Source organism: Poecilia reticulata, chromosome 9 (assembly GCF_904066995.2).
Source record: "Poecilia reticulata chromosome 9, P_reticulata-male-v2, whole genome shotgun sequence".
NCBI classification, from domain to species: Eukaryota; Metazoa; Chordata; class Actinopteri; order Cyprinodontiformes; family Poeciliidae; genus Poecilia; species Poecilia reticulata.
Window position 1 is genome coordinate 7,928,529 of NC_088838.1, and position 22,507 is coordinate 7,951,035.

The 22,507-nt window shown below is 41.9% G+C and overlaps 1 protein-coding gene across 12 annotated transcripts in view; it reads right to left on the reverse strand.

The window, feature by feature from the left end:
* fbrsl1 (fibrosin-like 1) overlaps positions 1-22,507 on the reverse strand; it is a 358,314-nt gene that overhangs the window by 8,967 nt on the left and 326,840 nt on the right. For 6 of the 12 annotated variants that reach the window (XM_008417611.3, XM_008417606.3, XM_081610486.1 and 3 more), the window contains 6 exons: positions 12,230-12,650; positions 10,667-10,926; positions 6,690-6,940; positions 3,629-3,679; positions 3,297-3,392; positions 557-628 (listed from right to left, as the gene is read on the reverse strand). In XM_008417611.3, the coding sequence (XP_008415833.1) occupies positions 557-628; positions 3,297-3,392; positions 3,629-3,679; positions 6,690-6,940; positions 10,667-10,926; positions 12,230-12,650 (1,151 nt within the window). Of the gene's footprint in view, positions 1-556; positions 629-3,296; positions 3,393-3,628; positions 3,680-6,689; positions 6,941-7,164; positions 7,326-10,666; positions 10,927-12,229; positions 12,651-22,507 lie in introns of all 12 variants that reach the window. The other 6 variants (XM_081610489.1, XM_081610488.1, XM_081610485.1 and 3 more) reach the window with 2 other exon arrangements.

The window sequence follows — 22,507 nt, forward strand, 5'->3', positions numbered from 1 at the left end:
TAGACATATGTCAAACTCTAAGAAAGCAAGTTTAACGTTTAGACTCATAAAATACAAGTTTCTAAAGATGCTAAGACTTATGGTGCACTCCATTTGCAGTCAGAATAATCAACTGGAAAGCCCACTGGAGTCAAAAATTCGGAGTAACTGACTACCCCCAGTTAGGACTTTTATGGCCGACTTTGCGTTTCATTATGGCCGCTCCCCACATCAACAGTAGTAAGCTGTGGTGGAAGCACTTTTATTTTACAAGACACACTAGTAAGAGTGAGTCTAAAATCAACGTTCCCAATAGCAAATGAACAAATTAAAAAGTGGTGTTTGCTTAAAACGATATAAAACGATATATTCGTTATTTGCAGCAGTGCTGCAAATAACCTCTACTTAGACGCCGCCATGTTGAAATCCTGATTTCTACGACTATGTCAACCGGAACGTTATTACCTCAAACCCATCTCCGACTTCTGAGGTAAGTGGAACGCACCCGATAGTTTCGCTTGTTGTGTGTGGGGGGTGTTTACCAGAAGCACCACAGCAGAATGAAGGCCATGCTTACCCGGGGATCCTTCTGTAGAAGTGTGTGAGGAACGGCTCCAGGACGCGCAGCTACGTCAATGGGATTAGAAGCCTGACAGAAACAACAGGAAAGACACTTATAAAAAATAAGTCAGAACTACAGTAGACACAAACTAGACGTTAGTAACCTATAGTGTTCTTTGAAGGTGATTGTGATCTAGGCGTGTTCAATGTGGATTTCTTAAACTCAGCAGGTGTACTCAGGTGTTTCCTGAGTGGATTAGTGCATTTCTACTTGTTTGGGTGTTTTTTGTTGATCATTTTGCCAGTTTTTCTGTTCTGTGGACATGTACAGTTTTCCTGCTTTTCTGTTGCTTTCAATTTCAAGCTTCTGTAAAGTATGACTGGAATGCAATGGGAGATTTAATGCTTTTGACCAGATTTGGCAGATTTTTTGGTTTGACCGGCCCTGTCTGATGAAACTGTGCATTAAAGCGAGTTCCCATGGTCACACAGTCAACAACTGTTCTCTACAGAGATTTTTTTAACAAGACAAAGAAGACCTGAAGTTAGCTGTTTTCAGCATTGTTGAGGTCTCCATCTGAAAATAAAGTACCTTAATGTGAATGACAAACGCACCGAGAAGAAGTTATTTAGTGAAAAAAATATTTTATCGTATTGGTATGTTGGCTGTTTATGCAGGCTACTAAAACAGAGAGCTACATTTTAGTGTTTGCTGGTCATTTGGATCCGTTTCATACTTGGTTGTTTTGTAATTGAATCAGACGTTTTGCCAAACTCTGAGATGTTTCATCAGATTGGTGAAATGGCAGATGTACATAGAACCAACTGGAAGGTTGACCTATTTTTTAACCATTTGAACCTTCAACCTGTTTTGATTAAGGGGCTAATGTCAAAGTCGGCATTCTCTAGGAAAAAACACACTAAGTCACATATTTGCTTTAGTAATGCTAATCAGGCTAACCGGACATATAAGACAGTGAAGAAGGTTTGAACTGTCAGTTCCTGGTTGTTTTGTTTTTGTTTTAACTGAGTCGCTGTACTTATTATTATATATGAGTATGTTGTTTGTTACCATGGTTTCTTGATTTTGTTTTGTTTTTCTCTTTCTGCAGGTGTAGGAGCAGACTCCACTATAATCTACTTTCCCTTTAGATATTTCTCACGTTTTTCTTTTCAAAATCTTCTGACAAGGTGGAGTGTTGGCTTTGCTCCTAATAAGAATTATTTTTATAATTTTTTTTACGTCTATTGGTTATATCCTCTATTTTTTTCAGGTAAATTATCTTAAGACGAGAAACATATTTTTAACACACAAGGCCATTCAGGCAGCAGTTAATACATTTTACAATGTAATTAACGCACCATTTTCATTTCAAAAATGAAATGCTTTATTCATGTTTACTTTTGCAAAAAATTCACTTGGGAAATAAAACCTCATGATTTACTTTGAGGTTCAATGACTTTGGAACGAGGTGTGCCAAAAGCAAAATCTTTTCAAAAATCACAGTGTGATCCTCCAGATTTATGTCACCAGGATAAATATCAAGCCCTGGCCTTCCTCAGTATCACTAAAGCTCCCTAATCCGTAATTACTGCTACTATATAGCTGATGCTAATATAAACCAAAAAGAAAGAAAGAAAAAAAAAAACCTCAAGCTCATCTCCAAGAATACTTAGCAGGGGCTTTGTGTAAGAGCCTTGCTTGGACCATCTGGAGCGGTCTTCGACAGAAGGGTCCCTCAGTGCCTGAGCCAGCTGGGACCGGGGCCAGCAGATTTGGGCCAGCTTTGATTGGTGTCTTCCTCCAGGTCAAAGCCTCTGAGTATATGTCAGACAGACTCGCCCGGCCTAACCCTTCATATCCCCTCCCTGATTCTCCCTCTGGTTTCACTGAATAGCAATTTGTTTATCCTGACCTGGTCAGGACTCAGTTAGTGACATTACACAAGCATTTGTAAAACTCTTAAGTACTGAGTTTACTCCATTAAACGGATGAAGATGCAACAAAACCATAATTCTTGTCTGACCTCATCCGATGAAACAGATTTAGGCCATCACTTTGGGTTTTGTCTGTGTTTAAAACTCTTATTGTGCATTAAAAAGAGGAAGCGGTTCTTGAATTGGCCGGCTTTGTTGACTACATTGAGAATTAATGACTCTAGCTCAGTGTATGTCAAAATACAACCATGAATTTTCTTTTTTGGTTTCTTTCGACTTGTGATAGCTTTGATTAGGAACCAGTTTTGACATCGGCTTAGGTTCTATTAGTTATAGTAATATTAGAGAATAGAGTAGAAATATCCCATAATTTCTGTGCAACAGCAGCAAAATGTCAAGCAATAACAGGAAACAGACTCTCACAAAGAGAGTATAAAATATATATTTATACATAAAAAAAGAAGAAGAAAAAGGCTGTAACTAAGGGAAAAATTCTACATAAATGCCGTGCAGTTGTATAAAAAATCTATTATTATTCAAGTATTTGTAAGATGTAAACAGAAAGTAAAGAGTTCTCTCTGTTTTATGGAAAAGAATGTAACAAAATTAAACCAGAGCATCTACGGGTCACAACGGGTTGCATCTAAGTTCACGGCTCATGTTTTGCATCGTGAGAGGAAGTAGTTCTTGAGTTGACCTGTTGTGTTAGCATAGCGCATCTGGAAATGAAAAACCCCGGAACTTTGCAGTCACTAGTTTGTGTGCCTGTTTCCAGGTATTCCTGGCCTGTGGGTTAAGGGCGGGGATGTGGGTCTGACCTTAGGCTGGAAGGCTCCTTGCAGCGAGCTGAAGGGTCCTGAGTGCGGGAGCAGCGGGGGCATGCCTGGCATGGTCGGGGGATAGGAGGGAAAGAACTGGGGAGGACAGAGGGAGGGATGGAGGGAGGGAAACAAAGAAATAAACAAATAAAAAATAAAAAAAATAAACAACACACAAAATCATACAGAGACTCCTACAGGACGCGAGCGATTCAGCACACGCAAAGCCACGGCCGCGATCAACGCCCCCACGGCAACATTCAAATATGCCAAATATTTGATTTGCCAAATGCAAAACACACATTTACATTAGAATGACAGAGGAAACTCACGTTTGAATGTCTGATGAACGGATTGTCCAGTTTGGGGGTGTATTTGTCGAACTGAGGGAGAAGAAGAGAAGAACAGAATTAGGGAGCGTCTCACATGGATATTTCTACAGCACAAAACATGACAAACATGACAATCAGTGGTCAAATTCAGACACATATTTATAATGATATTGATAAAAAAGCCCAGGAGGTAAAGCAGCTGGCTTGCACTGGCCACGGATTTCATTAAACAACATGGCGAAGCTTGATTTTCCAATTAAAAGTACAGTCATGGGGATCAAATTATATTGAAGCCAGAGTAATATTAAAAAAAAATTAAAAATTTTAATACCTTTTTTTGACAACATGCACTACTGATAAACACAGAAAGGGAGTAGCTTTGGCTTCTTCCCTGGCGTTTGAAAAAGCACATCTCAAATTAAATTTGGTCAAAAAGCAGGTCTCTGCACAACATCATGAGCAAATTACATGAGCAGCACGAGTCTCATTTGACTGAAACTAAATGAAGCCATTTGCAATGGTTTGGAGTCAATTTAGGCTGGATCAGCATGAAACTGACAACGTTTCACGGAGGACGCGAAGTGAAGAAACCCTTCCTGTGTCACGGCTTGAGCCAATTAGAATCATTTCAGCCGGATTTTAGCATAAAAAATAAAACATAAAATAAAATCAGTGGTTTTATGCTGAAAAAGAAAAAATGTCTGCAATCATTGCCCGAACGCATGTGAAGCTGAGCAGGAGACACATGAATGGCGGGCCTTGTATTTTGGTCGGCGCACACCAACACTGGTCTTCTATTTTGAAATTTGCTCATTACAGTAAACGGCAGCTTGTGCGCACTCCGGAAACATACAATCCGTTTGCAGGTAGTTTTAGAGAGAGCTGCTGTAAAGCCCTCTCAGCGTACAGGATTTACAATCGTTAAATCAAAGGGCTACGAATCAGATTCCAGGGTCGGGTCGGGAGTTTTCGTTTTTTGGTTGCTTTCTGTCGCAGGGGGGGCTCGTCACATCCGAACCTGAAGCGGCAGAGCAGACGCAGCCGAAGCCGACTCTGCGGGGGTCGATTCAGAGAGAGGGGGAGAGAAAAAAAAAAGCAGAGCTCATTAAACAGCTGCTCTGCATTTCTGAGGGGTGCAGCTTGTTTAATGTTTGACACTGAAAAAGAATGCTGGACGCTTTATGGCCTTGTAAAAGACCAAAAAAAAAAAAAAGGAAAACACAAAGTCTGGCCTTTATAATTTATGGTAGCTGTCACGGATTTATGGCAAACATCTTTGCCAAATTAAACCTTAATACTTCCATCTTATAACAATTCGAGAGACTCCTCGTTCAAAGACGTGGTGGGGTGGGGGGAAGGGAGGCGCGGCCGGTCGCTGCTACCATTTGGCAAGCCAGCTGCTTGAGGGCGTAAAGCAATAAACAAACATAGAAGCTTCATAATTTCATTAATTACAGCCATTAGCCAAAGGCTGTTGCATAGTTTAATTGACTTGGGGCATCAAGAGAACACAAAAAACAACAACAAAATAAAAAATAAAAAAAATAAGAGAGAGAGAACACAATGAGAAAATACGGCTTCTGTCCTTTCACAGAAAAACAACGGCATCATCATGAATCTTGTTTCTCTAAGGGAATAAAAGCAAATTTTCAGAGCAAAGTGAAACAAAAAAATTTAAATTCTCCATGAAAAAGGACAAAAAGGGGCTGTTGGGTGTAATAAAAAGAAACTTGGGGGGGGTTGAGAAAAAAAACAAAAACACTCCTTTCATGATCAAAGGGACGACTTGCAAACTGCACCATAATTCCAAACCATGTCAGGAATGAGCAGCAGACCAGATAACAAAATAATAAGGAAAGAAAAAAAAGAAAAACAAAAAAGAGTGTTGGGTCGGGAAAACCTGCCGCACGCTCTCTCTGTAGTTTTCCTGAGTCTGCGGAGTAAACACCAGCACTTTGATTTCTAATGTACAGGATGGGAATAATCTTTGTAAGAGGCCTTAATGGGACCACAGGCTCTTAATCAGAAGGTCACAGAGTGATGGATTGCATCTATTAAACTAATGCCGAAAAGCTACAAACAGGGGACCCATCTGAGAAGGCTGCCGGAGATCGGCTGTGTGCTGGAAATGATGAATGAACAGTTATAATCTGAGAGCTGCCAGTGTTGCAACCCCGCCGGCCCCCAACCCCCTCCCTCTCTCTCTCTGAATTGATGGCAGTCGAGGCAAGGAAGCAATTAGAAAAGTTATCAAAACAGTTTGGCGGTGATGTCATCAGCCTTTATCTGCAATGAAGTCATTTTGACTGAGAGCGAAGCTTTGAATTTAAAACTAAAGACATAAATGCACAAACACATACAAGAGGAAAAATAGCATAAATTAATTCCCCCCACATAGAAGCCATGTAATCTGCAGGAATGCTTCCACACACACACACACACACACACACACACACCCACACACACACACACACACACACACGTACACACACACACACACACCCACGCACACACACACGCACACACACAGGGAGAAAGAGTTGTTTAATGGGGCTTTCGTTGCTCTTTGTGAACGCTTCCATATGCAAACAATTGAGAGAGAGAGAAAAAAAAAGAAAAAGAAAAACAACGCCTTCGGGGCATTTCTGCTGTTTGATCTGCAAAAATCTTAAGTGTAAGTTAGAGGGAAGACGAGGGTTTAAATGAAATTAGCCTGTGGAGTTCTGTAAAAGCGCGGCGCTGGCGTGGGCGTGCCACTCTCCGGAAAGTTCCTCTGGAATATTGTTCATCGAAAGAACGCGGCGTTCCGGGGAGAACGGTTGAAAGAAAGCAGGGAGAAATGTGCAATTCATAAAAGCTTTGGGATGTTATCTGGTAAAAAAAAAATAAAAAAATTTATTAATTAATTGAAGAAAAAGATACTAATAATAATAAAAAAAAAGAGGTGCACATTGAAGAGGAGATTCGAGGAGGTGCGACAGGTGAGTCGGTTGGAGGTTTACGGGTGGAAGGGGGGAGAAGCGGGGGGTGTGGGGGGGCTTTTCTTGTTACTTATCCTCACATTTCTGGCTTGGGTACGCACCATGGGGGGTGCGGTGGGTGGGGTGAGGATGGCGGCCGGGGGCAGACTGGCGGGGAAGGGCGTGAAGGTGTGCTGATGGGTGTGTTGGTGCTGGTGCATGTGCTGGTGTTGGTGAAACTCGGCCCTCAGGAGCGACACGGGGGCCAGCGGCGAAGCGGACGGCCCCCGGCCCCGCTCAGAACTCTGAACCAGGAAGCGGTTGTTCAGCTCCTGCCTCAGGAGGTCATGCTCTGCAAGAAAGGAGAGCGAGGAAAACCAAAAAAAAAAAAAAGAAAAGAAAAAAAGAAAAAAAAGGGAAGAAATAAAGAAAATAAAAAGGAAAGGAAAGAAAAAAAAAGATGGGAGGCGGGGAAAGGAACGGAGTAACGGGGTTGGGGGGGGGGACACAAGAAAAAAAAAGGCACGAGCGCCCAGTCAGTCTTCACAACAAGGGTAGAAGAAAGAAAATAGTCACCTGGCATTCTCTGTTTCTCCAGCTCATGCTGTGAGGGTTTTCTACGTGGGGACTCATTGGTGGTGGTAAGAGAGTTGCCTGTGACAATGTGCCAATCAGAATCCCCGAATGAGGCTGGCAATACATGATTGGTTGGTTGAATGATATCAACAGGCTGGTATCTAAAGACAAGAGAGAACCAAGAGTCATCCCAGCAGAAAACACACACTCTTGCCCTCTATGAGGTCAGAAAAGCACAACTGGTTTTTGGTGCCTTGCAAAAGTATTCGTACCCCTGAAAAATACATATATGTATATATTTTTTTCTTCCACATTTTGTCACACTACAACCTTTTATTTGGTATAAACCACAAAGTATTACTGAAGTGGAAGGAAAGGGATTATTAAGGTAATAAAGAAACATTTTGCGCATTTGTACTTATTCCCCTTTACTCCAATCCTCCACAATAAATTCTTTAGAAGCCACTAATTTGTAAAGAGAGTTTAACTTTATGTATTATAATCTGAATATACAGCTCTGGAAAAAATTGAGACCATGTAAAATGATCAGTTTCTCTGATTTTACTCTTAATAAATGTCTGAGTAAAATTAACATTGTTGTTTTATTCTATGAACTATTGACATGTCTCTGAAATTCCAAACAAAAATTTAGTATTTATTTGCAGAAAATGAGAAACGGTCAAAATAACAAAAAAGATTCAGTGCTTTCAGACCTCAAATAATGCAAAGAAAACAAGTTAATATTCATTTCGAAAGAACTATGCTAATGTTTTTAATTCAGAAAGAGTTCAGAAATCAGCATTTGGTGGATTAACCATGAGGTTTTCAATGGGCTTCAGTGCAGTGGACCCTTAATTTTTCCCCCAGAGCTGTAAATTTAGCTATTTTGTGAAGAGGTTTGTTCAAGAACAAATCAGTCAGAACAGGGATGGAAAAGTTGTGACTAAGTTTAGAGATTATTTAGTTTACAAAACAATATTCCAAGAAAGCTAATCTTCTAAGAAAGCTAATTGAGAAAGACTAAAGAGTGGGAACACTTTTGCAAGGCAATGTATATGTATATATGTATATAGAGATTTTCTTTTGGGAGGGGGGGGGGGTGGACGACACCCATCATCACTGGAGACTCCATTTGTTTATTTCACAAATTTGTGCCCCGTATGTCTGTTTTTTTTTGGTAAACTAGTCCTAGTCTGTATCGAGTTTTAAAAGGATGCAAATCAGACAGTTTTGGCAGGATTTTTGAGAGAGCACCGTGATTCATTTAAAGCAGCGCTCTCGCTGATTTCTAAAGTCTCCAGCTGGGATGGAGGTCCAGTCGTTAGATGACATTTTTTCCAATGCTTTCTTAACTGTGACCTTATATGACCTTTCTTCCAATGCAAAAACATGTAAAAATACAGTCCATCTACTGGTGATGCTCCATCAAACCAATGTTTACAACATGTTTATGATGCTAATTAGTACCTAAGAGGGACTCTTGTATGCTTAAGGGTGATTATGTGGAATCATTTGGTGTGTGTTTCTGGTTGAAAATCTAGACTAAGCTTATTGATGTTAGCAGTGCTAACCTTAAAGATGGCCGCTGGCCTTCAGGGAAGATAGTTAAGAGTAAGGCACCTAATTATCTACTAGTGTTTCTACTTCATCAACTTTAAAATGTTATTTTCAAAATAGATTTATTTTCCTGTCCCCCCTGTGAGGACTGTGGGAAACCAATTAAAATCTCTAAAAACTGGAGAGAATACTGAAAGCAATGTTTCCATCTCAAGGTAAACCAAAAGCAAAGTGTGCTCCAGATAAACACCAGCGGCCATGAGTAGGGCCTTGTACCCTGAAGAAACGGCCTCTTTATATAAACTCACTGATGGAGAGATAAACAGTGGGTTCTGGTAGATTTTAGCTACTTAGAAAATTCACACAAATCATTTCAGAAGTGGGAAAAAAATAAAAATAATAATAAACAAGTACTTACCAGAGGAGTCCACAATACATTACTTTGTTGTCAGCCCAATAAAACATACTTATTGACTGTCGGCTGAGTGTGCATACGTCCTGCTCTTCCGTAGTGTAATACAGGCAGGTTTGGGGAAAATGAACATGAAATCTTCTCTATGCTACGCCGCTATTAAAAAATTAGAACTTTTTTTAAAAACTAAAAGTAAAATTAGGACCCTACATCTGCAGTGTCTTGCAATTTTACTAATATAGCTTCCACTATAAATTCCACTAGTTTCATAACCACAAACTTCAAGTTATTTTATGAGGACTTAAACACAAAGTAAAGCACATAACGGGGGGAAGGGAAACAAAGTTATAGATTTAAAAAAAAAAAAACAAATTATGATTTTTAAAAGTATTCAAGCCTTTTAAGTCGATACTTTTAACAATTTTTCAGAATAATTTCAGCTGTTGGGTTACTGTCGTATATTCTCGATTGGATTTAGGCCATAACTTTGACTAAATTGTTGTGACACATGAATATATCTACTTTTAAAACTTTATGCATAGAAAAATTATATTTCTAAGCCATAATGAGTTATATATGTATAAATTAGTTTATAAACCCACAAACTATCTTATAGTGCTTAAAGGGGCAGTATTATTTGCTTTCCAGCCACATAGTGCCATTTAAAGCATGATCAAGTAACTATGTTACCTTCAGTTGTTGTAAAAATGCTAAATATACCAAAAATGACTGAAAAGAAATTTAACTTTGCTGTTTAACTCTTTGAAATTGGGTCTCTGAAATTTCTGCTCTCTCTAACACTCCGCCTTCAGGAAGTCATCACAGTATTGCTCCTCTATTAACCATTTAACAACGTTTTTACCAGTGTTGCATGAAAGAAGTAGCTCCTATACAACATATATTTTTAGAGTGTAATAAGTATGTTCATGAAAGAGAGGTTAATTAGAAACTTAGATACGAACAAAAGTAAATTAGATATAAGGGAATTGCATCAGAGATCGTCTGGTGATCTGGTTTTTTAGCAGTATTTTTATTTTATTTTTTTTTAAGAAGAACGGGTGTTATGGGGAGATTGTAGTAGTGAAAGCATCTGATTCGTACTCCAATCTGGAAGGTGGTGGTTGTCACCCGCCATAAAAAAAAGTGCAGGTGTTGCTAATTACTGCTATCTAGTCTGAAGGAGCTGAGTGGGGAAGTCAGCTAAAGGATTTCTCAAACATACTTGGAAGAATCAAGGTAACACTCCAGGTATGTTTTTGATTAGGAACCAAAACTATAACATGATTTTCCATAATACTGCCCCTTTAAGAAAAGCTACATGTATCTTGCCTTTTCATTTCCACCCAGTTATTTGTTACTTTGTGTTACATAAAGTACCAATAAAATAAAGTGAAGCTTGTGGTTGTAATGTGAGAGACTGCGAAATAAAAGTTAAGGCACAAATTCAAATTTTTTTGGCTGCAATTACATAAGTTTGACAGATAAGAAGTAGCACTGAAGCTAGCACCAAGTGTGTGAGGTGTGTGGCTTTACCTGGGTAGGGGGTGCCAGCGGGGTGTCCAGGCACCACTAAACTGTTGGTCGGTAAGGTCGGCGGTGGCGGCAGTGTGGCTGGGGTTGCAAACATGGCCGAATGGCGATGGGCTGGACTCCGTAGGGAGGAATAGTGCGAGGTAGAGAGGTTTGCTATGGAGAGAGGCAAGGCAGGGGCTGAGGACGGGAGCCCGCTGAGGTGATGGTGAGGGGACGGGGGCAAGTGCTGTTTGGCAAGACCCAGCGGACTGCTGCTGTGGCTGTAGAGTCAACAGGAAAGGTAATGATTATTTACAGAAATAGAAAACGCAGTCTTCAGCCAGAATGCATTTCTCAATGAGTAGCGGAGAAATTTCCTAAAAAGCTTCAGTTTTCAGAAAGACTTCTAATTGCTAGGTCCGGCCGCAGCAGAGGGCGTGTTCTGAATGGACAGGGTGCAACAGGGAGCAGTGAGCTCAGCAGTAAAGATCAATAGCAAAACAGCAAATCGCCCAGCTGCTTTTGTCATCTCCAGAGGCAGAGCAGAGCCCATGAGAGAAATCAATAATTGCATAATTCAGAAGTGTCTCTTGGTTAATTTTATGTAAATTTTGTTACCAGCATAAGTAGTCTGCTACATTTTGAAAGGTAAACACAAAATTTAGCAGCTCAGCAAATCTCAAGTCTCCATCTTAATCTGTTCAGATGCCACGCCCACTGGAATGGAGAAGACATTTTTCTGGGTTTTGCTTACTGAACTTGTCATTTGCATGTTGCTTGTTACTGATTAGTTAATTGTTAACCATAATTCTTGTAGTGATTGACAACATTTTTGTAGTAAAGTCATTCCAACCTTGTTTGCATAACCTCTGTTTGCTTTTAGCAAGACTAATTACTCATTGTCCAGGGACAACAGATGAAAAATAGCATTTTGGCTAATTATGGCACATTTACAAAAATGTTAATTATTGTGCATTGTCCCTACCAAATAAATGAAATTAAAATAAAGTTCAGACTCTGAACATCAGAAAAGGACGAGCATGGGTATGAAACCACAGGAGGGAAGAGGTAAGTGTCTGTTTTCTGTCAAAAATATATATTTATGTTTATTCTAGGCTACAAAAAGTGCTCTAAGTATAATTTCAAGTATTTCAAGTGATAGTATTTGCAGTTATTTTTGAAAATATTAAATTGTAGGCTTTTTTTCTAAATTAAATGTCCATCACAATGGACCTCAGGAGTTTGGCTACATTATTCAACACCTAATTATTTAGTGCAACCATGCAAAGACATCGTAAAGCTAAATTGTAGTTTCGAAATGATTTTACATTTTGCTTTTTCTTGATTGAGTATAAACTCTAATACTTGCTTTAACTGTAAGGAAATGGAGAGATATCCGAGCTTGGCTGCAGAAAAACTATCAGGTCTGCAGTATGCTTATGAGTGTACTGGTGCAGGTTTGTGAGTTTGTCCTAAACCTGCAGTGTTTCCTCTCTGAATTCTCACCGAGAGTCCCACTTTTATTCTTTCTTTTTTTTTTATTATGGTTGTACCACCAAAGGCGACGACAGCTCTTTAAATTACCTGATGTCGTGGAGGCTGTTGTACTGCAGAGGGTGGTGCACCTGGTGGCTGATCACCGGCCGGGCGTGGTGAGGCGGGGGCGGGAGCACACGGGGCTCTGGGTGTGAGTGCGGGTGAGTGAGGTGAGGTGGGGCGTGGGACGGCGCCCTCAGCAGGGGCGGCGTCGGGACAGGGGGCAGAGGCTGCTGCTCCTTCTTAACGCTGAGGGGCGGCGGGGTGGGAAGGCGCGAGCCACGAGGCTCAGGGGGGGCTGCCGCCGCTGCAAGCGCCGGGGAGCCCGTCGGTGCCGAAGCCGGGGTGGGGCTGGGCACAGGCGGTGCGAATGGCACCTCAGTGTTGCTCTGCTCCTGGCTGCGCTGGAGTCCTGACACTTTGGCAGAGCCACAAGTCTTGGAGACGGAGCTCTCATTCGCTGGCACACCTGAGGAAGAAATGACCAAAAATAATCATCACCAACATTCAAATTGAAATCAGCTGATTTTAAGTCAAGTTTATTTGAATGGCACATTTCAGCAACAAGGCAGCTCATCTTGCTTTACCATAAAAATATAAAGTCAAAAATTATGAAACACGCAATAAATGCTACATTTTGTCAAATACCACCATCAAGCAAACACACATCAAATATGTTGATCAATGTTCCAGTTGTTAAACAGCGGAAGGGTTTTAGCCTTGATTTGTTAATTCAACAGCTTACAGTGAAATGAGTAAGGATTTCTCAGCACAATAACCTTTCATCTCCCCTTGCTATCTTCTGCAGGACCCTCTTGTCTGCCATGTTGCAAATACACACTCAACGGGCTTCCTTATCAGGTCAGATTGTTCCGTTGCTTGCTAACACAGATGACAAATCGGCCAATCACACGGCATCAACTGAATCTCTTAAGTTAAAAACAAAACAAGTAATAAGTGACTTTGAACATGGCATACCAGACAGGTTGATTCATAACCATCTCTCAAAGAGTGTTCTCTTTGAGAGATGGTTATGAATCAACCTGTCTGGTATCCAGAGAACAGCAGTTGTGTGGATGAAAGAAACGTTTTTTTTTTCTTCAGAACTCAAGGAAGAATGGCTGATAGCTGACAGGAGGCTATCAGCTGCTACAACTCAACCGTACCTTCGTTACATACAGCGAGGTGATGCATTGTGTCACAAAGCTCAAATCAAATCAGGGTAGTGTTTGTGAAATGTGGTCAAACTGTATATCTGCATCATGGACGTGCAGCCGAAAGGTCTGGAGAAGCTGCATGGTGCTATCATGTCATTACTGATTAAATGTTCCTGGTACTTCTGAAAGCAAAACGGGGATCCAACCCGGTACTAAAAGGGTGCGTTTAATACAGTGGCAGGTGAGTGTACAATTTTTTTACTGAGCAGAACAATTAACCCGCATTATTAAAAGATTCCAATAGTTACAAAAGAGTTTTCCAGCTGTGCGTCGCTAAAGAAATTATAGCTAATCAGTGAGTCTCCATGATGGAGTAAAAAGGACGCCCCTCTCCTCCTTCCCAGCACCGCTCCAGTGTCCTCTGAGCAAGGTTCCCCTTGTTTCCTCTCCCTAGGTTCCATTAAGTGTTTAATCAGGTCATTTTCATGCTTGACTATAATCAGATGATCCAATTTCTTCCTGCGATCAAGTCAGTATGAATAAATCACAGCTAATTAAAGTTAAATGTCAGCGCCCATTCAGGGCTTTGCTGAGCACACAATCTGGCATGAAATAATTATGTTTCAATTGTGCTGTAAAGAGAGATGGTGGCCTCTCCGTCACCAAGTCACTACATCCTGGCTCTCTTGTTCAGTCTGCAGATATCTTTGAAAGCACAGGAAAACCCAACGGACTCGGCCAAGCTGTTGTCACCAACGTTCCCCCTAAATTACTTTTGGTACTCTTGTTTCTTCAAGTTAATGGCTAAAATTAAGTGTTTTTGTGGCATTAGGGGTCTGTTCACACTACCTCCGTTTAATCAGCTTTAATTAAGCTCTAGTTCATTTGCCTAGAAAGTTCGGTTTGTTTGGGGAATTTAGCACTGATGTGGACCTAAAAAGCAAACTCTGGTCCGCCTAAAAACCTTGTTCTCAGTTGGTTCAAGTGAGTTCTGGCGTGGTTCGAACGCGTATGTGAATGCCAAGCCCCCTGGAGACCACTCCAAAAGCAGGAAGCGAACTATAGCGCAAGGCATTCTGGGTAAATACAACCAAAACAAACTCGTATGTCTGGTGCTAGAGGGAGAAACTGCTTGTGGTCTTTTGCCAAGAACAAAAAAGAAATCCTATAACTGCTCAAATCCGATGCCACTCAATTTTAGTTCACATTTCAAGAAGAAATGTGAACTAAAATTCACATTTCTTCTTGAAATGTGAATTCAATTAGAATTGACATTCTTCTTGAATTCACATTTCAAATTGGGGAGCTCACTGGCTCCCCAATTAGACATTTCAAAAATAAATTTGCTTAACAACAATTACAAAAAAACTCTTGACTTTCTATAAAATGTCTTGCCGCTAGGACGGGGTGGTTTTACGGCCGTATCGAAATTGGTTTATTTAGCAAAACTGCAATGAAAACACTTTTTTGGCATCACATAAGATGCACATCAACAACTGGATGTTACTGCTGGTGCAAAACACACAGAAGAAGACGACAGGAAGTAGTGGGAGAATCATGGCGTGACACGGTTTTTAAATGACATCATGTAGACAAAACTTATGCAATTGTGATTTTAATCGCGTTTCATATTTAATAGAAACAACGGAATAGCAGAATTGTTTTTTTTTGTCAAAATTAGCAGAATATTGACATAGTTTTGCAGACATTTGTAATGGAAGCACAATTATTTTCTTCCTGTCATTTCCTTCAATGGTGCAACGCGAAAAGCGAGGGGCTAAACAGGTTCCTCAATGGATTTGGTTCGTTTGGCAGAGTGCAGTGTGAAAACAAACTGCAGCAGCTGAAAATGCAACAAATGTTGCAACTTTGGTCCTCAATCAAACCAAGTCTATTGGACTACCAGGTGTGGAAACACTTATAATGTGTCAAAATAATCAGCATCCTGATGCATTTCTCACAATGTGCAAAATGTGCAGTCCAATGATGAGAACACAATGTGGACTAGAATGTTGGACGTTTCTTCTGTTTTATTAAGAGAGACTGTCTGCCTCCCCTACAGTCAAATGAAAAGTAGAACGGACCTCTAGGAGTTTGATGAAATGGCGACGTTACTTCTCGAGCTCTTGAGCTAATCAAAGCTGCGGCTGGTAGGATTCACGCTAAGCACAGGGAGATCACATGCGCAGAGACATCAAAGACAGAAGGTATTCACATATGCACGTCGACAATGGAAGAGAAAAAGACAGTCCAATGATGAGAACAGTCTTTTTAATCTACAACTAAGATGAAGCGGTACTTCAGTCAAAGCCTTACTCGTGTTTCAATTAAAAAAGCTCCATGGGCATTCTTGGCGGTTTAAAAAAAAGAAAAGAGAGAAAAGAAGAAGGAGAAAAAAAAAAGCCAAGAGCTGGGAGCTGCTGTCAAGCCAGTAAAACTCGACATGGAGCAGACTAATGGAATATCCAGTCCCCATTAACAGGCTGCTTAATCTTTCAAGGATCCTAACACCCATAAAAAGGCCAATAAAAAGGCAGGGCAGAGCTTTTATTTTTTTTATTTGTTGAGCTCCCCCCGCCCTTCCTCCCTGCATTTATTAGTGAACTGGGGGTAGCTAAGATGTCACGATTTTCAAATGAATTCTGGAGTCCAGGCGTATATAGACCTCCCGATTTATAGAGGTTTGGGACTTGGATTAAACTGTCAGCCTGGTTTTTTTTTTTGCTGCAAGCAAGCAAGCAAGAAGAAGAGGAAAAAGGAAGACTCGAGGCAAAGACAGAGAGACAAGCATCCACACACAAACCACAAATATCCAGTCGAAATGTCGCCGCCGGGTGATGTTGCCTAGGCAACCGGTTCTCTTCTCAGACACAATGCGAGGCGAACGATCCTGAAAAACGTCTCGGTACAACTGCTATGAGATGGAAGGGGGCTTCTCATATTAATGCCGCTGCACCAGGGCCACAGCAAGCGCCAGGTTATCTTAATGATGATGCTAATGGGCTCTAATGGAGGCTGGGAGGGATCGGCGCAGACCCCTCATTAAAATCGCTGCAAAAAGCTCCGGCACTCGCGCACATGGACATATGAATATGACAAAAGACGGACACCGGTGTTTTCACTCTTGGCACAGGCAGACGCAAACAAATTAAGCCCAGACATCTTTATTTTACCAGAGCACATCAGAAAGCAAAAAAGGAGCCACCAATTGTCAGAAAGAAGCAAAACAATGCATTTTTCTGACTATCACTGAAATTGTCTATGTGCTTCTGAACCAACAATGGCATCAACAGGGTTTTCTAGTGTCTGCGTATAGATGTGTGTAATTGCTACTACTACAACAGAGAGAATTAAAATACCCTTACTTTTTAAAATGTAACTTTCTACTTTCAGCTGATATTTCTGTATAATAGAAGAACTTTTGAAGAAACATTCTGTTTCTTCAAAAGTACAAACCCAAATCAGCCTGTTTTACACTTCACTGGCCGTTTGATGGCTGCCAGGTCAGGAACTACAAATCTGATGTCTTTCCACATCAATAAGGGCAAAATACTTAATTTGTGCTGAGAATAACAACACTCTTCAGTGTGGGTGTTGTAGCTGGGGGAAGGAGTGCATCATTGAGGCATTTAAAAAAAAAATACAGGTAAAAATAGCAGAAAAGCTGCATCAAGCTTCCAGGAAACTGGAACTTTCACAAGACATGCCACGCGCTCACACGGAAGTCGTATTTCCAGATTTTCCTATCAGTAAAACAACAACACCCTCTGAAGTTGGAATGAGGACTGGAGAAGACGGAGCAACACCAAATTTAGCATCCAACATGGCTGCCAGGCATACTTAATCAAATTTATAAAATGATTCCTGCTGGAACCCGAATGCTTTGGGACTCCAGTGTGATGCTCAACATTGGAGTTCATATTACAAATATGTTGGCAATCTATTCAAGTCTCACTGTTAAGATAAGGATATAATTACATTTACGCACTTATACACTTGTTAGATCTAACCACTAACAGCTCTGCTCATGCTAAACCCTAAGGCGGGTATGTGTCTTAAATCTTCAGTCTATATCATGACGTCTGGCAAACACTTTATAAATCACCTGCTCTTTTTTACAAAGTGTAAAAGAGAGCTTTTTGGAATGCAGGTGTTGGTTATTTCTACATAAGTTTGCAAGAAAAAAATTTGTATTTTGTGATGTGATGCACAGAACTGATATTATTTTACAGTATTTTTATATTTTCGATGAAGCACTGATATGCAGTAACTCTTTGCTTTTTTGAAGAATAATTGTTTTAACCAGAAGAATTTTATTGTTAAGACAGATACATTTTCAATTCATCCATAAAGTTGAAAAACGTATCGTATTAATAACTAGATGTTTTGAAGATGAATTAGAATCAGGTAAAGGCAGGAGCTTTAAAAAACAAAAAACAAACGGAAACTGGCCACAAACTCTCTCATCTTAACTCAGGATTCACCCACTTTCAGCTTTTCTTTCTTTTTTTTTTTCTTGTCTGGACATAAAACAAGCGCTGCCTTCAATCTCCTGCTGAGAAAGACAGTAGGAGATCCACGGGAAGTCCTGTGTAACAAATGCCTTACGAGTGTGTGTATGAAAAAAAAAAAAATGGTGTCCAAAAATCCTGCCTGCAGACCTGAGCAGATGGTGTTAGTGAGTCAGGCAGGTTGGAGGGCAGCCCAGTGGTGGGGCAGAGGGGCCTGGGGGTGGATCCTCCTCTCCTGTTAGCTGGGTTAGCACACTGGGGATGGAGGGGGACATTCCCAAGGGGGGTGTTGGCAGGTCTGCTTACCAGCTGACATCTCATCCCAGTATTGATTTTTTTTTTTTTTATTGTTGCACCCGTGGCTCTCTCATTGAGGGGAGGCTGGATAGAGATTTGCAGTGGGGACACGTGCCTTGGTTTACAGTGCTACGACTCTGCATGTTGGGAGGGGTGCAGAGAGGGGCCGAGGTGGCAGATGGACAACAAGCTGCAGAGATTTGCTGGTTATGACTGATGTGTCCAAGGAGGGAATCCGGGGTGAAGAAAGCATCGCTGCACAGCTGTTCTTGCCTTCGCCATCCTTCACATTTGACCCCGTTTCTCCCTGTGGAACATCTGGAGAGCCAGCGCTGATCTGATCCTATAAGGGGACTTTTGCGCCAGATGGTCCAGCATGGTACGGTCTGAAACGGTTTGACTCTGAACTGTACAAGGATGGGTTAATTACGATCATCTAGAGGAAGCACAGCTTCACCTTTTGACGCAGGAATCAAAAACAAAAAGAACAGTGGAGCTTTGTTGTGAAATCTCAAAAAGTTGCTGTTAAAAGTTGCCATGATACATTTTGCTGGACGATAAATTATTGCAATAAACGATGATATTGTAATTTTGAGACCATTTGCAGCTAACATAATAATAATAATGGCTTACTAATGCACGTATACACACTCAAAGAAAAAAAAAAAGCCTTTAATTTTTTAGGAACATTTAACACTGGAACTGGGAAACCTTTTAAATATCCAAAATAATCAAACAAAATTGCTAAAACAACAATAATTACAATTGATTATTAAGTCTCAGTAACCAAAACTGAATTTTAATAAAGTAATCATCCTTCAGCTTAGACAGGGAAACCAGGCAAAAGTGGCAGGTAGCCAAACTGAAATGTTTCTCAAAATGCCAAGTTTTCAACGACATTAAAGGGGAGCGTGTCTTTGGTGATGGTTGTCTAATGAAAACCATGGACCACAAATCAAAAACAATATATATTATATATCTGATGCAATACTCAATCATTTCACCAAAGTTCAATCCAGAACCGCAAAGCATACATAGAAGAAAGGCTTTATCCATTCAACCTTTCATGGCCAGCTAAGCAAGATTGGTGGCATCAACTAACTCTCTCACTCTCTGGTTACTTAGCAACAAGTTGTCAGTAATGTGATTAGCTAGCAACAACCTGTTGAGTAACTTGCCACAACAACAGCATGACGTGAAAACTGTAGGGAAAACGGGAAACTTCCCCAGTTTGGTAGTATTTCAGATATTTACAGTAAAAACTAATATACAATTATCAACATCGACTGATATGAAAAGCTTAAATCACGATCCGTTTATCAGCCATATCATCCAGCCCTAATCACGTTCATTTTAATTCACCAAGAGATTAATTGATTTACTGTGGCGGGCTTAGAGACGACCGCTCGAGAGAAGGTTCGGCCCCCAGCTCAAACCCTCGATAAGCTAATGCCGCGCATGCAAATCGCAGCGTCACGTAAATTACCTGCTCACTGCTAACACCAGGGCCGGGTGCACACAACAACCAGGAAAACAGAACCTGCATGCAAAAAACCTCTTTAAGATTAGATACGAGAATATGCAAATTCTCTCCCTGCTGGGGGGACGCTGTGGTATAAAAGAAGCTTAAGGCGGCTGGGTGTTCTCATTTCCTAGGCAAACACTGCGGTTCACTCCCTTCACGGCTTTGCCAAAGCATAAACAGTTGGGGCACTGACAAATGACACGAACAGAGCTATTTAAATAAAGCAACATATCTGCGTAAAGATGTCGGAGGATGCATGAGGTGTGTGGGAAAGCGGCTGATCTTGATCCGTCTCCCACCGGTTTCGGGTGACAACATATTCCCCGGCTCTTGACAGTCGGGCTCGCGATGATTTGGTTTTTGTTCCTCTCTGAGACGAGCAGCCCGCTCAGAGCCAAAGCTTAGCTCACGAGTGAGCGACTGTGGAAGATGGCTGGAGCAGATCCTGGCAGCACTTTGCAAACCACAGGCTTGCCAATCAACACTCCATGGCCATGAGGTATTCAGTCATCAAAGAAAAAAAGAAAAAATAGGCAGGGTGATTTCAAATAAATGATTTCGCATGAGAGGAACAGAAGGGCTGAGCCGTGTTGAATCATTGCGCCAATAATAAAATCACAGGAGATATTCGCACCGGCCTGCTTTCCCCCCACCCCCCACATCACGCTATGTAATCTGCTTCTAGCGTCTCCAAGCTGGTGAAGAGGGGAGCCAAGGCGATGTTTTCGCAAATCACTCAGAGATGTTAAACGGGGGGAGTGGGCAAAAGCGAGAAGCTGGCCAAGACAGCTGAAGAGTGGGGACAGCTGGCACGTTTCAATTATTCCTCTCCGTCTCCGTGCTTCGGCTCACAAAAGGAGTTGATGGCACAAGAATGAGGATGGGTGTTAAGCTGCAACACGTTTACAGTAGACGCTCAGGCATAAATCAAGGAGCCTAATGTTCGTTTCAGAGAGCTGGCAGCTCAAGCTGCGGGATGAAGAAGTTTTTTCGCTGTGCAGATCGGATCCCGGCTCAAACCCGGGCCATATGGCGCGAGGCGCATATGCCAGTCACTCCTCGTGGCACATATGCTATTGTTGTAGACGGGAGGCAACTTGCAGGAAGCGTAGCTTTAAATTGGTGAGAGAAAAGTGAGAGAGGGAGAATGGCTGAGAACAAGCTTTTAAAGAAGGCGCAGGGGGGAGGAGGGTATATTATGTAAGATCGACACTTTTGAGTTTTTTATCATGCTATGATGTTATTCTCTCGTTAAAAACATACCCGGAGTGTTGCTTTGACTGATTCACACAGGTCAGAGAAATCCTTGAATCTCCCATGGCAACCATTCAGAGGTGCCTAAACACGTGCTCTGTTGACAAAACTCTCAACAAAGCTCTTCCTCGGAGCTGCAGTCTCCATCCTAGTTCCCGCCTCACCGAACACCCCTCCACCACTCCCACTCTGCTCTCACAGACTAGCGGCAGCAGCAGTTAAACACCTGCTGGAACTGCCAGTCTGCTGAGCTTATAGACTGTCTCAAAGCATCTTCTGAAAGGATGGCGGGCTCCAGCAACTTGTGGCAACAACACACTTTGACGTGTAAGGCAAATAATTTCTTACCATTAACACACATTGGAAATAAGCAGGTGAAATAAGCAAGAACTAAACTGATGGAGGCATCGGACAACGCTAATGCGTTTCTCCTTTCAGAATAAGAAGCACCCCACATGTGTTAGACTGTACGTCAACCCTAACCCCAAACCTTCTGCATTGCCAGCTTTATGTTTGAAAGCTCACATGTGGGACACGGCTGGCTTGATTAGTGGCTCATGAATCACCAGAGGCAGCTCAGAGACGGGTTTCCCCTTTATGACGGAACGGCTCTGAGAAAGAAGCTTCTGCCTCTTTGGGTCCTTTTATGTCATACACAGTCCAGTGGTGCTCCCGAACTGCAGTTAAACCGCCATTAACCCCTGACAGTAACGCGTTGCAAACAAACAACACGCCTCCACTGACACACATCCTTCCTGGAGTGTGCACCAGAGCCCATCCCCCCACAGCAGAGCTCCGGGACAGCCATCAGTCACAGCTTCTTATGACCGCAGCTGGGTCGTCTGAGGTCAGTGCTGCTGGGTTCCACCAAATAAAAAGGGTGGACATCTTGGGACTTTTCAGAGAAAAGCTTGCGTCTAATGGCCCTTCTGACAGCAGCCCACCCTGCCGGCCTGGAATTTGACCCCTTTTTGCCGTCGGCGACCCCTAACCAGAACCGGTGACCCTTTGTACTCGGAGGCCGCCGCGGACAGAACATCAACACGAAGGAAAACAGAGGGGAGTTTGCAGACGAATTCCGCATTGAAAAGAAGATCCTCCAGGAGTTATTTGTGCAATGCTTGCAGGCACTAGCCTTATCATTTCATTAATTAGCATGACATGCCTGCTTGATGGACTTGAACGCCGCCGCAGCAGCTGTCTCAATTGATTACAGCAGCGGCCGTGGCGCCGCAATTATCGAGGTGACTGGAGACACTGCCTGCCACTTCTAATAAAGGACTTAACTCCTGCTTCCCACATCACAGCGCAGCGGTGGGAGGACGGCGGCAGCCTCCCCGCGTCTCCCGTACCTTTAAGACCTTTTCAGCGTCTCTCCACGGGCTTCCGTGAAGCTCAGTGTGGGCCGCAGATCTTGAGCAGCGTGTCAGCTTTACTTAAGCTTGCAGAACGCCTCAACAGTATCAGCTTGGTGCCCCACAGGAAAGCATCCTCCATTAGCCCACCAGCTGGCTTGCAATCCGAAGAGAGAGAGTAAGAAAGGGAGATAGAAATAAAAGGGTGACGGAGGGGGTGTGGGGGG